This window comes from Eurosta solidaginis, chromosome 1, assembly GCF_040869045.1.
Source record: "Eurosta solidaginis isolate ZX-2024a chromosome 1, ASM4086904v1, whole genome shotgun sequence".
Lineage (NCBI taxonomy): Eukaryota > Metazoa > Arthropoda > Insecta > Diptera > Tephritidae > Eurosta > Eurosta solidaginis.
The window spans coordinates 309,405,119-309,420,411 of NC_090319.1; the positions used below are offsets into that span (position 1 = coordinate 309,405,119).

General features: G+C 33.4%; 1 protein-coding gene across 6 annotated transcripts in view; it reads left to right on the plus strand.

Moving 5' to 3' along the window:
• Ppcs (phosphopantothenoylcysteine synthetase) overlaps positions 1-15,293 on the plus strand; it is a 167,049-nt gene that overhangs the window by 65,003 nt on the left and 86,753 nt on the right. For 5 of the 6 annotated variants that reach the window (XR_010948988.1, XR_010948989.1, XR_010948991.1 and 2 more), the window contains exons 5-6: positions 6,138-6,275; positions 9,858-10,027. Coding sequence is in view for 1 of the 6 variants with exons in the window: in XM_067761487.1 (XP_067617588.1) it covers positions 6,138-6,275; positions 9,858-9,908 (189 nt within the window). In the remaining 5 variants the exon portion in view is untranslated. Of the gene's footprint in view, positions 1-6,137; positions 6,276-9,857; positions 10,133-15,293 lie in introns of those variants that run through there. The other variant, XM_067761487.1, reaches the window with a different exon arrangement.

Consider the following 15,293-nt stretch of genomic DNA (forward strand, 5'->3'; position numbering starts at 1 on the left):
GATACAATAATTTGGAAAAATAGCAAGATTGGTAACTGTCGAACGTCCTGGAATGAAACCATGCTGATATGGGCAGATATTATGCTTAACCAATGATAATAATTTACTCATCACCCTTTTCTCAAAAAGTTTAGAAATAACCGGAATCTTCGATATTGGACGATAGTTGGTAACATCATTTTTACTACCACTCTTATGAATAGGTTGGATAAAAGTAGTTTTCCATTCATCTAAGAAAATTCCCGACCTTAACGATAAGTTGAATAAATGCAACAACGGCTCAGCAATGGGACCAACACATTGCTTTAGAAATAACGATGAGAATTGTTGAAAATCACATTCCTTTGAATATTTGAATTTTTTGAATTTATGACAGATTGTAATGCAAAGTTGCGTGTAAAACACTTCCGAATGTTATTTAAAGTGAAATTGTCATCTATATCTAACCTACGATGTGTGATTTCAATGCCAGCAAATTTTTGTTGAGTTTTTTTTATACATACGTAGAAGCATAAAAAGTATATTTTCTGCCTTTTACAGCTTTGTCCTTTATATTGTCATATATATATATGTAGGTGTACCCAATTAACTTTCTTGTTCAATCTCTATTTGAGAAGCGACCTTAATCTGAAATAACTAACGGCCTCATTTTAGAAAAGAATTTTTCAAAGTTTTCAAATTGATAAATTTTTCATATAAACTCAAAAAAATCGCTGCAAGTCATTTGCTACGACAGGCTCGGTACACTTAAAACATCAGAGTGCCAGTATATTGCTGTTTAAATGTTTTTGTTTTGGTATTCAATAATCGAATGTACCTAAATTTAAATTTTTTCTTGTCCCACTTAGGCCCACTTTCAGAAAGGCAAGTAAATTTTTTCGCTCAGAGTTAATTTTAAAAATTTGTCAAAAAGGTATGAGTTTAACCCCTCATGCTAGGTCAACTGAGTTAAAAAGTTAACCTGTCCTGCAAATGAACCTTATGCTGCTACAATTGCAAAAAAATGTATTACATATGTATATGGCTCAAACCTTCTAGGACTTTCTAACCATTTTTGATCAAACTCAATATTAGAACCAACTCATTTTCTTATTTCAATCGTTAGACCTCAAAGTGCTCCTGAATTAACCGTGTAGAACGTTCTTTAACTTATGTATATCAAGCATTAGCGGAACGGAATGAAATAGAAATATTTTTTCCAAATGCCTGTCAGTTTCAGCGCTACTTAATAACAACTCTTTGAAAGACGTTTGAGAAAATGTAGTCCCAAAGAAAAAATCGACGATGCAAATAGAGAGTTAACATTTCCTCAAACCTTTGAATATTTTTTCTGTTGCTTGTTGGGTTTGTGTGCGTAAGAATGTTGTAAAAATGCAAATATAGACTCAGATAGATTTTTGATTCCATAGTAATAGCTGCCGAATTCAACGTCACTGAAAATCAACGTTTTGTTATAAGTACTTTGTTACAATCAAAATCTGCGCGCAATCTTTTTCACTTTAAGCGCCGTATGATTATCAGAACAGATCTTAAAATCATGCGTTAATGAACCGAAATTTTTCGAAAAATATTCCCAAACTGGTTCGAATATCAGTATTGCATTCACATTTAGCCAAAACTTGAGTTAATGAATCATTTTGGGGCTTTATAGTACTGCTAAACTCTAAATTGGGTCATTAACTTGGGTTTATGGCGCAATGTGAACGAAACGAACCTGTCATTAATTTTAAAACAGTTTTGAAAACAAAAAAAAATGTTTAAAAACCATCCAGAAGAGTCTTAAAATCGTTCGAAAAAATTTCAAAGATCTTCAATCTTGTCGCAAAAGAAACGATAGCGCAAAATTGTATTGAAGACGATCTGTACGATGTAGGATTGTATGTCTGAACAGGCCTTTGACCCAGCAGTTTCTAGCGTTAGAGAAATATTGCGATTTTACATAAGAATTTCAAACGTAACTCTCTACATAGTGCATCTCTAATCGAAAACTACGTTAGAGAACTAAGAATTCGATTAGAGAACGATTTGAGAAACACTAGAGATATGATGTTACAATTATCGATTATTTGAAGGTTATGATTACTCATCCTTAGTGTTATACAAAATAATTACAAATCGCGAAAAGTTGTGCCAAAATGTTGATAGTTGGAAAATCAGTTTTCATTTGTAATAATTAAGAGTATTAAGTGAAAATGAATAAGAAAGCTAAAAAGGGAAAGTGGGCAAATGTTGACGTGCTATTTGTGGGCAATGTGATGAAAACGTACCCTCATCCATTTAAGATCAACGCAAAGCTAAATACTGAAGGCATAAATGACAGCGAAAATTTTGTTTATGTTATTAAAAGTTTTTGATATAATAAAGCAATGAAGCAATCGAATTGATCTTAAATAATTTCATTTAACTGCGCTTCAATTGAAATTTCACATTAGAAAACAATTGACTCTAATTCTAATCGAATTCTACCCCTTTTTTTTAATATCAAGAATGAAGTGCCCCTTTTTTTATTATAGCATTTTCGACAGTTTCGCATATCGTAACCTTCTATGTTAGAGAAATACATTAGAATTCGATTCGTTTTCTAATCGTTCTCTAACATAAACGTTTTTTGGGAAATTTAATAGATAACTTGTTTTTTAGTTGACTTACTGTTATTTACATATTTTGGGTATTCCCGTAAAATACTGAAGTACTAGTGAGGTTGTTTTTATATAATTTTATTTATTTTATTTCCTGTAAGTTATTTAAAAAAATACTTCTAATTTCTATATAAGATATCGCAGTAGCCAGAAATTCCATAACCGAAGTTATGTTAAACGCGGTCCCCCCATTTAACAACTTGGTTAGTGCAGAAAGCATTTCCTACTTCCACGTAACTGGAGAAAAAAATCAGATAGTCCCATAATTATAAGAAGATATTGCAACACTAAGCGATACTCTCATCTCTAAGCCGATGCTAAGCAGTGCCTTGTATGCACATCAATAGATCAATCATTATGCCTACACATATGTACGTACACGCAGCGGATAAGAGACGCACAAACACATGCGTTATCTGAGATCCTCCCAAAAGTATGCAATTGTAATTGTGGAAGTGTCGCTCACAAATACACGCGCATATGAGAAGCTATACACGTGCATCTGTAGTTATAATTATATGGCAGTAACTAAGTAAATTCTGGAAGCGCCTAGAAGATGCAACGAGGATATCATAGAGTATAAAAGCACCAACAGTAGAGGCGCTAGAATCAGTTGGATTTAAGACGCTATCTGGCGAGCAATAGTAGAGTTATTTATTGTGAAGTACTTTAATAAAGGCCATTTTGCATTATTAAATATTGGAGTTATATATTCAACAGTTTAGTGATTCCAACTTAGCAGAAGGTTGCAAATAAGAGGATTTGCAGTAAATTCGTTACAATATTAAGGCCGAACTTCCCCGTCAATTCGAGGTATTATGCTAAAATCCCCACAAAATTAGCAAGGGTCGTTTTCCCTTATAAAATTAATATAAATTTGATGATAACGCTCTGCACTTTTTTCGTTTTTGTTCAGAAGCTTCAATTGAAGTTCAGAAATTACCATTAAATTTCAGATTATTTCAATAAAGTTACTCAGTTTCTGAACTTTCATTGAATTTATCTGAACTTCAAATGAAACTTTCTAAATTCAATTGAAATTTTCTTGCCTACAAATACATACTCCCAATTTCATTTTCTGAACTTGATTGACATTTTTTGAACTTCAATTGAAGTTTTCTTAACTACAAACAAAATTTCTGAACTTCAGTTTTCATTTTCTGAACTTCAGTTGTTATTGTCTTAACTAGTTACAAATAATAACTCTGAACTTCGATAGTGATTTTCTGATGGTCTTTTTTTTTAACTTTCAATTGAAAAAATCTTAACTACACATAAAAAAACCGAACTTCGGTTGTAATTTTATGTACCTCACTTTTAATTTTTTTAAAACAAATAAAAACTCCCAACTTCAATTGAAATTTTCTGAACTACATTTGAAATTGTGTTAACTACATTTAAAAATTCTGAACCATAATTGAAATTTTCTAAAGTTCAATTCTCATTGAATTCATAACGATAAATTTAGAAAGTCGATCCCAAAAAATAATTTTTGTTTTTGAAATTGTTCGAGATACATTCGCATAGATCTGTCAGCAATGGAATGAGCCATACAAGTTAATATTTTTTTTGGATATTGTCAGAATCACATGCATCTAGCCCTACGGTATGACATGGTTTCACATGCATTCTTCAACTATTTTTTACTTAAGTACATATGTACATACATATATATAATTTTTGAGATACCCAGCTGTACTAAAATAACGAATATTATAAATTTGGTCATTATTTGGCATCTAACCGATTTTAGGCACTGTGTAGTGAAGCAGGCGAGGCATCCTTATTAGCCACAACTCACCGCGGATTCTCCCCCTTCCTCTGCTGCCACAGCTGCGTGTGGAGGATAAAAGTACCTTCTGTTAGCAGGTACGTCTTCCTAACATCATCTAAGCAGCAATGCTGAACCAAACCTAAAAAGAATTTCATGATAGCAAAAAATTGCATTATAACTAAATACTTCTATTGACAACTTTGGAGTCATTTGCACTATCAACTCGGCATAGTTGCTGTATAGCTACAGCACCATTTAGGAACTATATTTGAAAACATGTTCGTTACCTCCCTTGCAGCGAGTAGAACCAGTTCCGAACAAGCGCAGAACAATTGCATTTAAAAATAGAACTAGTTTTATTTCAATTCCCTCGCAGTGATTTCAACTGACCCTACCAAATGACAACTGCACCCTTTTTATAGACTTTTTAACGCGCTCTTAACTAGTTTAGTTGTTGTTGTTGTATTAACGCTTCCCGTATGTTTTTGGGGAGTCTTCTCGATGTTGAAAGACCTTTGCCGGATATAGATCCGGTACGTTCTGGTATCAAAGCACCATTAAGGTACTAGTCCGACCATCTCGGGAACGATTAATATGACAAACTAAACTTTCTAGGCCATCTCGCCCCAACCCCCAGGTCCATGATAGAGCCTCGCCTGCTTAATATGTGTATGATACATTCATATTTGTAACAAGATTCCCTTCGCGTAGATGAGATTGAATCCTTAACTGGTTTAGTCATGGTTGGGTCTGAAATAATTGCAGCCTTTGAGCTCAGACTTGGGCGCTGCGAATACAAATGTGGCTGCCAACTGTCACGCTCTGCATCTGATGACCGCCAGTTTGGAGATTGTTATGAAACCAATATAGCGTCGTTTCCAGATGAACTTGCATTGTTTTTTTTTTTAATTTCTAGACGCTTAAATTTTATTCACCTACAAATCTTTTAAGGAAATTCCTGCGGTTTAGTCTTATATGTATAAAAATAATTCCGCAGTGACTTAAGCAGTTCGTTTTCTTTTTGGCTGTGCTCTGACTCATAATCGCACTACTGTTCACAATTTTCACCCTTCATTTCTTTTGTGCCATTCCCTATATTTCTCCATTTATCGATCTCCAGCCAGTTATTCTTGTTTTAGCACTTTCTTTTAGTTCCTATTTTATTATAGTTCATATTTCCTGTTTTTTCTCCCTTTGTCTAGAATTCGGACTTTTTTTTTCCCTCCCCTCAGCTATTCGTTTTTCTACCCACACTCCGTCCCTTTTTGCTCTATTAGATAGATATACACAATTATATCCAAGAACTGGCCTTCTGTATGAAAAGATTTTAATTTTTCCTCCTTCTCCTCCCCTACTGGGGCATCAGTCAGTCCTAATCACTTTGAAATTAAAAAATTATGTGAATTCGCGTTAAATATGGTTAAATGTCTGATGTCTGCAAGCAATTTTTCAGCCACATCTGAGTATAAAACGGTCTGTTTCATGGGCGTTAACTGTCTTACTTGTTTGCATTCTATTTCGCTTTGTGGAGCATTTTACATCTTTATATATCCTCATACACAAATATAAAAGTGGGCCTAGCCGCACTTAAGTGTCGCTAACGTTTACCTTTATTTTATTTGTTTTCTATATTTTTTACGCTTTCATTTCTAATTATTCATATTGTTATGTTGTTTGTTATGTTATTGTAAATATTTGCATATTTTTCTTTTTTTTCTTTTCAGATGGTAATTGCGAACATTCTACAAACGCGTAAACATCGCGTTGTTTTTGTTACACCAACAATGTCCTACGAAGTGCATCTAAGCAGAGAGCAAGTGCTGCAAGGACTCGAAATTGAGGAGCCGATTGTTGCCGATCTGGTAAGTACCCATTTTAATAGTCATCCACACCCACATTTTAATTAATATAATTGTTTACCACAATATACAATTTAATAACGGTTGTAGTACGCTAATTGGTTGTTTTTCCTTTCCACGCACATTTTTCATCTATTTTTGGTTTTATCGCTTTTTGCTATTGTTTTTTGTTAGAAAAGTTGTAATTCTTATACAACTACATCCATACTATTGACCTTCAAACTAGAACAAGATGGGCAAACATACTTTTATACCTGTTTGTTTAATGGCGTGTCAATTTATACTTATTATTTAAGCATTCATAAGCTTAACACCGGCTTATAATAATTGAATATTCAATTATTATGTTTTTTCTAAGAGAAACTGAAAAGAAAGAAATAAGCATTTACTGGCATGTTGCGATGGTACCTACCATAACGAGAACTGCCACGTAATAAGCCGCTGTTAAGCTTATGAATTCTTAAATAATAAGTATAAATTGAACACACCATTAAACAAACAAACATAAATATGTAAAACTGAGCCCGAGTTTACAAAGCTTCTCATTCGCAACGAAAAAGTAACTTTACAAAAAACAAATCTACATAACACACAAATTATAGAGACAGAATGTCCCAATTGTGTTGTCAGTGTAAAAATGAGATAAACTGAATTAAGCCAGGAAACAAATACAAGCAGGATAGCCTAGTGGTTGATAACATTACGAAATTGCCTGATGATGATTACGTGGCGGTTTCCGAAATGGTACCATCGCAATATGCCAGTAAATTTTTCTTTCTTTTCAGTTTCTCTTAGAAAAAACATAATAATTGAACATTTAATTATTATAAGCCGGTGTTAAGCCCATGAATTCTTAAATGCTTTTATACCTTTCATGAATGTGAAATATTTTCACTTTAATTCGATCTGTCAAAGTAGCAGAAGAAAAATAAGTAGATCCACCCGTCAATAAGGACAATCGAAATATTCGGCGCGTCGAGCTGATTTGTTTTGCCATATCTGTCTCTGCCTCTCTCTTTCTGAGATATCTTAAGGAAATTCGGTATGCGAATGTATATTTATAGTTTAATAGTCTTTATCTCGTTCCTACTCAGCTCTCATAGGGATGTTCCATCGTCACGGGTGGGACATTTGTATGCAATATTTCATCCTTGTTGACGCATTTTGATAAAGCCGGCTGAAGATTTTAGTTTCTATAAGATAGGTTCAGACACTAAACATTGAATCAGTTCTGTTGTCTAAAAGAAGCTCACAATATATTAGTATATATGCAAATTATAATAAGTTTTATAATTGGCACGGGTTGGGTAATAAAATACGCTATCCATTAGTGAAGTTATAAATTGTAAAAGCTCTGCAAATATGTATATGAAAGTAGGTTTTATTGTTTAAATACTTTTAGATAAACGAATATTTAAGGAACCCAATAGTAATTAATTTCTCTTTAATGATTTTATTGCTATAATGTAAAATAAAGTGTCACGGGTGGGACAGCATTTGTCACATGTTCGTATGAAAACCGTTTAATGAACTTGTTAATGGTTAGTAAGGTATTCCAAAGATTCAAAATATCGTTCACGCCATCGGATCATACCATGAACTAAACAAATTTGAATTACGAAAATTTTTTAAGAATTTAGGGATATAATTTAAACGAGTTTCTAACATTGTATAACAAATATCATAAAAAAGAACGAATTGCAAAATTTAAAATAACAAATTTTGACTTTTTTTGTCGAGGGTGGGACAAAGCTAACAACTAGATAGATCTAATAATAATAGTATAGAGCTTATATAGTTTGGCATTTTAATCAGCTCAGTTAAACGATGATAAGTTAATGCAGTTATTTTTCTTTTTAATCACTCGTGTGTTAAACCACAAATTTTTAACAGCTTTTTCAAAACGAGCTTCTACCAAATTGAAATAGTTTAATCAACACTTTACTTTAAGAGGAAAAAAGGTGTTAAAAAAGCATTTTAAGTAAAAATTTAATAGTTTTCGATTGATTGAAGGTTTGTATACAAACGGTATCCAGTATTGTAAAAAAAACATCTCCGCACCAAAGTTCACTTTCTGATCGAACCTCCCATATACATATAAGATCGATATACCAAGTATTGATACTTCTTTAAATACTTTCTATGATAAAGCGAATCTCCAAATCAACCATGAGGCGATATCTGTCAAGGTAAAGGGTATTCAGCGCATCCGAAGACAGACCCGAGCATATTTGTGTTCTTTTAATTAAATGTTTTTGTTGAGGTGATTTCCATTTTTGCTGAGTTGGGAGAATATTGCTAATTTTTAGTAGAGTTGGAATGATCCGAGAAAATCAGTCTAAAGTTTGAAATAAAAAATGCATGAGTCACCAAAATTGAAACTGTGGCTGTGTTGGTAAGAGTAAAATCATCGAAGTGGAGGTGGCTTAGTCGTTGATTAACGAGCAACGACGCAAGTCAAAAAGTAAAACCAAATATATTGCTTTCATTCAAAAAATATGCACATGAGCGTTTGTTTGTAAAATATGTTTTATGTAACTCGCAAATAAACAAAAGCCTATTTCGATGCTGCTACTCTGATTCTGATTGTTCAAGATTGTGAAACGAAAGGGAATTATAATTGATATGCCATTATTTTGGACTTGTGGAGTGAATTTATTTTGAGCTGTTCCATTTTTTTTTTTTATGAAATGATGAATTATATGAAAACGTCTTCAGAGCTCAAAAGAAAATCCGAAAGAATTATACAGCTTCTCAGTATAATAAAAGTTTAAAAAATCGGATAATTAAAAAAAATTTTCGGTGGTATTTGCAAGGGGCGAAGTTTTACAACTTTTGTTTAGACACGATCTTATATACATACATACATACATCAGCGTACAGAAAAATATCTTTGACAGTGTTAAACAATTTTTTTTGCGATGTTTTTAGAATTTTGTGAATGTGAATTTTATAACAGAAACTTTTCGAAAAAATTGGAGAACATTTGACGAAATATCAAATTTTTAATGGGAATACTCTAAAATTGTTTGAGTCTGCAGTTGTTCAGCCAAATCAATTTAAGTTTTGTGAGCACAAGCTACAACGCCTGTCAAACTTCGCTTTGATTTGTGCCTTTTTTTCCCAAGAGTATTCCAAATTTTTTCCATACAAAAAAAAAAAAAAAAAAATCACACTTTGTATGACGGAAAATCTAAGAAACCGGGGGAAAAAAGTTGTCAAAAATCAATACGAATTATATGAGACCTAAAACTTGTACTTTTTTATACCAAAATTTGGTTGGGCTACAAAACTGCATACTCAAAAAAAAAAAATTCAGAGGCCTATATTGATATACATTTTCGTAAAACTTTCTCGAATTTATTCGAAAACATTTTTGAGATTGGTTTGCTTAGTTTCAGTAACAAAACCCATAGCAGTTTTTTTTAATATTAAAACTAAAAAAAGATAAATATATGTACATAATTGACGAAAATTAAATAAAATTGGCACTGCTATTTTTCTGTTCGCTGCTGTACATTTATTCAACTTGGTTATAATATTACAATAGCTTTTTCCAATAATTTTTCATTTAATTTTTTGTAGGCGAAAAGGCACAATGAATATATCAATGGTGCTTCAACCAATCGACAATGACTACAATCCGGGCGGCAAAGACATCGTCACATGCAAGTCAATTGTCGCGTGACAACACCTCATTTCTGTCGTTTATTGAATCCAGGACCAGGCGTCGGCCGAAAATATTAATTTATAAGGTAAATGTGTATGTACATATACATATGGCTATGAGTATAATAATAAATAAGCAGGGAAATTAAAATCAACAAAACAAATTTAACGCACTTTAAAAAAAAATACAACGGTGAAGGAATTGGGGGTTAGATCACATACTGCTAGATGGTAATAATACAAATAGAATTAGATCTATGAAAATAAATATCTACCTATGTATGTACTAGTTTTTATACAGTAAAATAATAGACACACATAAATAGAATCAAATGTAATTTTGTATATATACATATGTATATATGTAGATAACGAGCTATCTATCTAGACTTTATATTAATATATACTATATCGTACTAGGCATCTCCCAAGAACAAAAAATATTGAATATTTTTTATGCTCAGATATTTTCTATAGTAAGAGGAAAGTCCGGTATCAACTCAATGCGAAACTGCGCTAACAGATTTTTGGCGCTGCTCAATAGTTTGTTGGTGGTGTTAATAAAATTTGTAAGTCCTTGCCTATATAGAATTGAAGTACTAAGATAAAGACGTTTGCGCTGGTATATCAGTTTGTGAAACAGATAGCTTTTGTGGCCAGTAGTATAAGAGGTCTGAACCATTTTTTTTTGTATGGATATCACAGTATCTGTCGCACTCTAAGGCCCACTTGCAGAAGGCAAGTTATATTTTTTAATCTTGATTATTTTCTCATGAATGTTTCGCCAAATTTTAAAACCAACTAACTAACTTTCATTGTACACCTTTTGTTTACACTTCGCATACTATCGAATGAGTTTGAAAGTTTGTATGAAAAATTTGTGTCGATTAAATGATGCTGTAAAAGAAAGATCGTAGCAATCTAAAATCTGCTAAGCATAATTTTAAAAACGCCATTTTTTTTGGAAAAGAAAGATCTTAATAAAAGTTTTGGTTTTCTATCCACGCCTAAAGGCTCGCATCTGCGTCCTATATCTAACATATCATATGATGACGAGTCTTCTCATGATGGCGCGTGAGACACGACCGATCCGACCGAGTAATACAGTGTCACTCAGAAAAGTGCCTGAAACACGCATCTTTCGTTGGAAAATTCAGTAGGTTTTTCGGCAAAATGTTCAATAACTGTCTGCCTAATTAATACGGGTTTGCCGTTGTCTACGATTGCAAGTTGCCGTTCTATTAACTGATCTGGAGGAACGCTTATAATAGTCGATGTGGAGAATATGATGGATGGCGTAGCTGTTCGAACTTGTTACGAAAGACTTATGACACGGTGCATTATTGCCTCGATGAAAGATTTTTTTGATATCTTTAGGATGTCAGCAATTTCACTCAGTTTCATTTAACGATCCATTCGAACAAATTGGTAAATTGAATATATTCATACATTTTATCATGGATGAGTATACAATAAGCAGCGGTGTTGGCAGATACGGCCTTGTGAAATTTTAGCTCAATCCGAATATCGATAGGACCGCTTTTTATAGATTCATTCTGATGTGTAACATCTAAAACAATTAGTGGAGCATGTTGAACAAATTGATCAGGCGATAAAAGTGGTTGGGGAGTGCGTCCATAGTAACTTTGTTGATTTTCAAATACATGTCATATAACAGAGTACCGATTTCGATCAAATTTAATATTAAGATCATCATATGGATATGTAGTGGAGTTGAGGTGAACTTTAACATCCAATAAGTAACAATGTGTAAATTTATTTTCATTTTGAAATCTTAAAATAATATAGCGAGGTCTTTCATTTTCACCAACCAATTTGACATTCCATAAGATATTAGTGCTTTCCTGTAGAGACGGGTTATGATAAACATCCCAACTTCTTAACGAAATGTTTAGTGGTTGTTTGCTATTAATTGTTCTCAACATAGTTAACCGATACGAGTCTGAAAGTTCAACATGTGGCACTTTCCATGTACATACTATTTAAAAGTTTTAATAAAAGCTTTTCTGATGGTGTAGTTGACGTCATAACAGCATCATCTTCTTTGGTTCGTATTAAGATTAATTCATGTTTACAATTAACAATAATTTTATCAAAATCTTCAGCGAATTCAAGCAGTTTTTTCAACGGTATACAAAAATTAAAATGTCCAGTCTTTAGGCTAATATTTTCAAATGGACACCACCCTGCATTTTTTAGATTTTTACTCTCAAATTCGTTAAGTGATACATAATTTTTCATTGCATACTCTCACTAGGTAACACATATAGGTCTTGATTTTGTATAGGGATCCGAATTTCATCATTGTTTTTGTGGTGTATTAACACGTCTATTTTACATTAAGCGTAGCAACGGAATGTTCATAGCAATGGAATGTTCATTCTCTTTATTTAATAATTCATATGAGCAGAATGTTACATGTGTGTATGTGCGCTCATTGCTGAATAAGTATGAGGTAATAAGTAATGAGTAATAAAGAATAATTAGCAAGGATGCCAGATGAACGTATATAACACGCTCCTACTTAAGTTGAAATTATATAAGTTCGTTATGGTTTCAATTACTTATGTATGTATCTAAACATTGTACTTTCGTTTTTATGAACAATTCAATTCATGAAGATGCTTAATCTAAGTAAAGTTTCTTATTTATGTATTTGGTTTAACAACCTTTCCTTTGGGTCGTGGTCTCAGTTTTCTTCCGTCATCATCAGTGTAAGCCTCTTCCAGGTCCAATCGAGGTTGTTCTGCTCCACTATCAACGATGTTGTCGGAGGGTTTATCTGCCACCACTGACGTTGTGTGTGTATCATGAAAACCTTGGTCAGACTTTGGATACTCAATACCGCGAATTTGGTCAAGGTGTCTTTTGATGATTTTGTTGTTGTGTTTTAAAATGCAATAGTATGAACGAGGTCCAAGTTGCTGCTTTATTGTGGCTTGAGACCATGAATGCTTATTTGGGTTTTTGTAGTTGCGAATAAGGACATTTTCACCATTTGAAAACTTTACACTGCGTTGTCCTCTGTGATTTAAAATACTTTTTTGTTGGCTATCGCTTATTTTATTTTGAACTAACGGTGGTCGTAATGAACTAAAACGCGTTTTTAATGACCTACCGAAAAATATTTTTGCAGGAGTCTCACCAGTGGTACAATGCTTCGTGTTGCGATAATCAAATAAAAACTGCAAAATGATTGTCTCTAAATTTGAATGTTTGGATGTTTTTAAAACAGCGAATATTGCCTTTTTTAAAGTTTTAACAAAATTTTCGGCTTGGCCATTTGTTGCCGGATGACCAGGTGCCGTTAATATTTGTCTTATGTTGTTTAATTTTAGGAACCTATTAAACTCGTCAGACGTGAACTGCCTACCGTTGTCACTTACTATGGTGTCAGGTAGCCCATAACGCGAAATAAGTTTTCTTATTTTACCTATTGTAAACGTAGATGTGATGTCTTTGGTTTTAAAAACCTCGGCCCATTTCGAGAGCGAGTCGATGACAATGAATAAATAGTGACCATTTATGGGACCAGCAAAATCAATATGAATTCGACTCCATATTTATTGAGTCACATGGTTTCCATGGAATTAGTTTGCTTTTCTCTGGATTCACTTGAAGCTCTTGACAAGGAAAACAGTTACGGATAAGTTTTTCGATATCTTCATCTATTTTAGGCCACCAAACGTATGACCCGGCTAAGGCTTTAGTTTTTACAATGCCTAAATGTGACCTGTGTAACTCCATTAGGACATTTTGTCTTAATTTGGTTGGAATTACTGTCCTGTATCCCCACAAAATACAGTCGCTTTCGACCGACAGTTCCAAGTCCTTATCCCTAAATCCTGGTATTCGACACCCTTGAGGTTTTTAACAATTCCTCTCTAAATTGCTTCAGTCAATTTTGACAGAACTGGGTCACGCAGTCCTTTATTTTCACCGAAAATTGTCAAAAGAGGTTTATGATCAGTTCGTAGTGTGAAATGATTTCCTAACAAATATTGTTTCAATTTAATAAGACAAAATACTATTGCCAAGGCCTCCTTTTCTAAGGTACTATAGTTTCTTTCTGTTTTCGATAGTGCTAGATACAAATGCAATTGGCCTTTTTTCGCCTGTTGGAAATTCGTGAGAAAGAATGCCAGCCACTGCGAAATTACTTGCATCCGTCGATAGTATCATGGGCACTTTGGGGTCGTAATGGTCCAGCACTTGGTCTGATGTAACTTCACTTTTGATTAATTCATACGCATTTTGGCAACTTTTCGACCAAGTAAATTTAACGTCTTTCTGCAGCAGCTCATACAATGGAGCCATTTTATGAGCAAAGTTAGAAATGAATTTCGAATAATAATTTACCATGCCTATGAACGCTCTTAATTCACGGATATTTGTTGGAGGTTGTGATTTTGAAACACTTGAAATACGATCATTATTTTTTGTTAGCCCTGTTTTGTCGATAGTGAAACCCAAATACGATATTTCGGTCTTAAAAAACTCACATTTCTTTAAATTTAACGTAAGCCCTGAAGATTTTAACTTGCTTAAAACAAACTTTAGGGTTGCCAGATGTTGTTGGAAATTTTTACCTGCTATGGTAATGTCATCCTGATAGACAACGACGTGTGGAATATTGCAAAACAAACTTTCCATCGTCTTTTGAAAAATTGGCGCTGCTACCTTTATACCAAAGGGTAAATGTTTTACCTTCAGGGTACCTATGTGCGTACTCCAACTACATAGAAGCTGAGACTTTTCATCCAATACTAATTGGTTGTACGCGCTTGACATATCAAGTTTGGTAAATATTTCGCAGCCTTGCAAAGAGGAAAAAATCTCATCTATTCTAGGTAGTGGATACCTGAAGTCAACTAAATATTTGTTAAGCGTAACTTTATAATCACCATAGATTCGCAATTCGCCATTTGGCTTTAAAATTGGGACTAAGGGCGTGCCCCAATCCGAATTGTCAATGGGCTCTAAAATATCTTGCTTTATTAATTCACGCAACTGTTTTTCAATCTTATCTTTCCAAGCAAGTGTTACCGTGCGCGGCTTAAAGAACACTGGTTTTGCATTATCATTAATTTGCAATGAAATTTGGTGATTAACATACTTTCCTAGTCGACCATTAAAAACTTCCGAATATTCTGACTTTATTTGCTCAATTATCACAGCATAATTTTGTTCATTTGTTACTAGGTTGACTTGCGTTAGCTCAAAATTGTATGCCCTCAGAAATGACCTGCCCAATAAAGGTGGATTGTCGCTATTCGCAACAATAACTGCTAATTTTCGCTTAATACCTTGATACGACACCATTGCATTGTA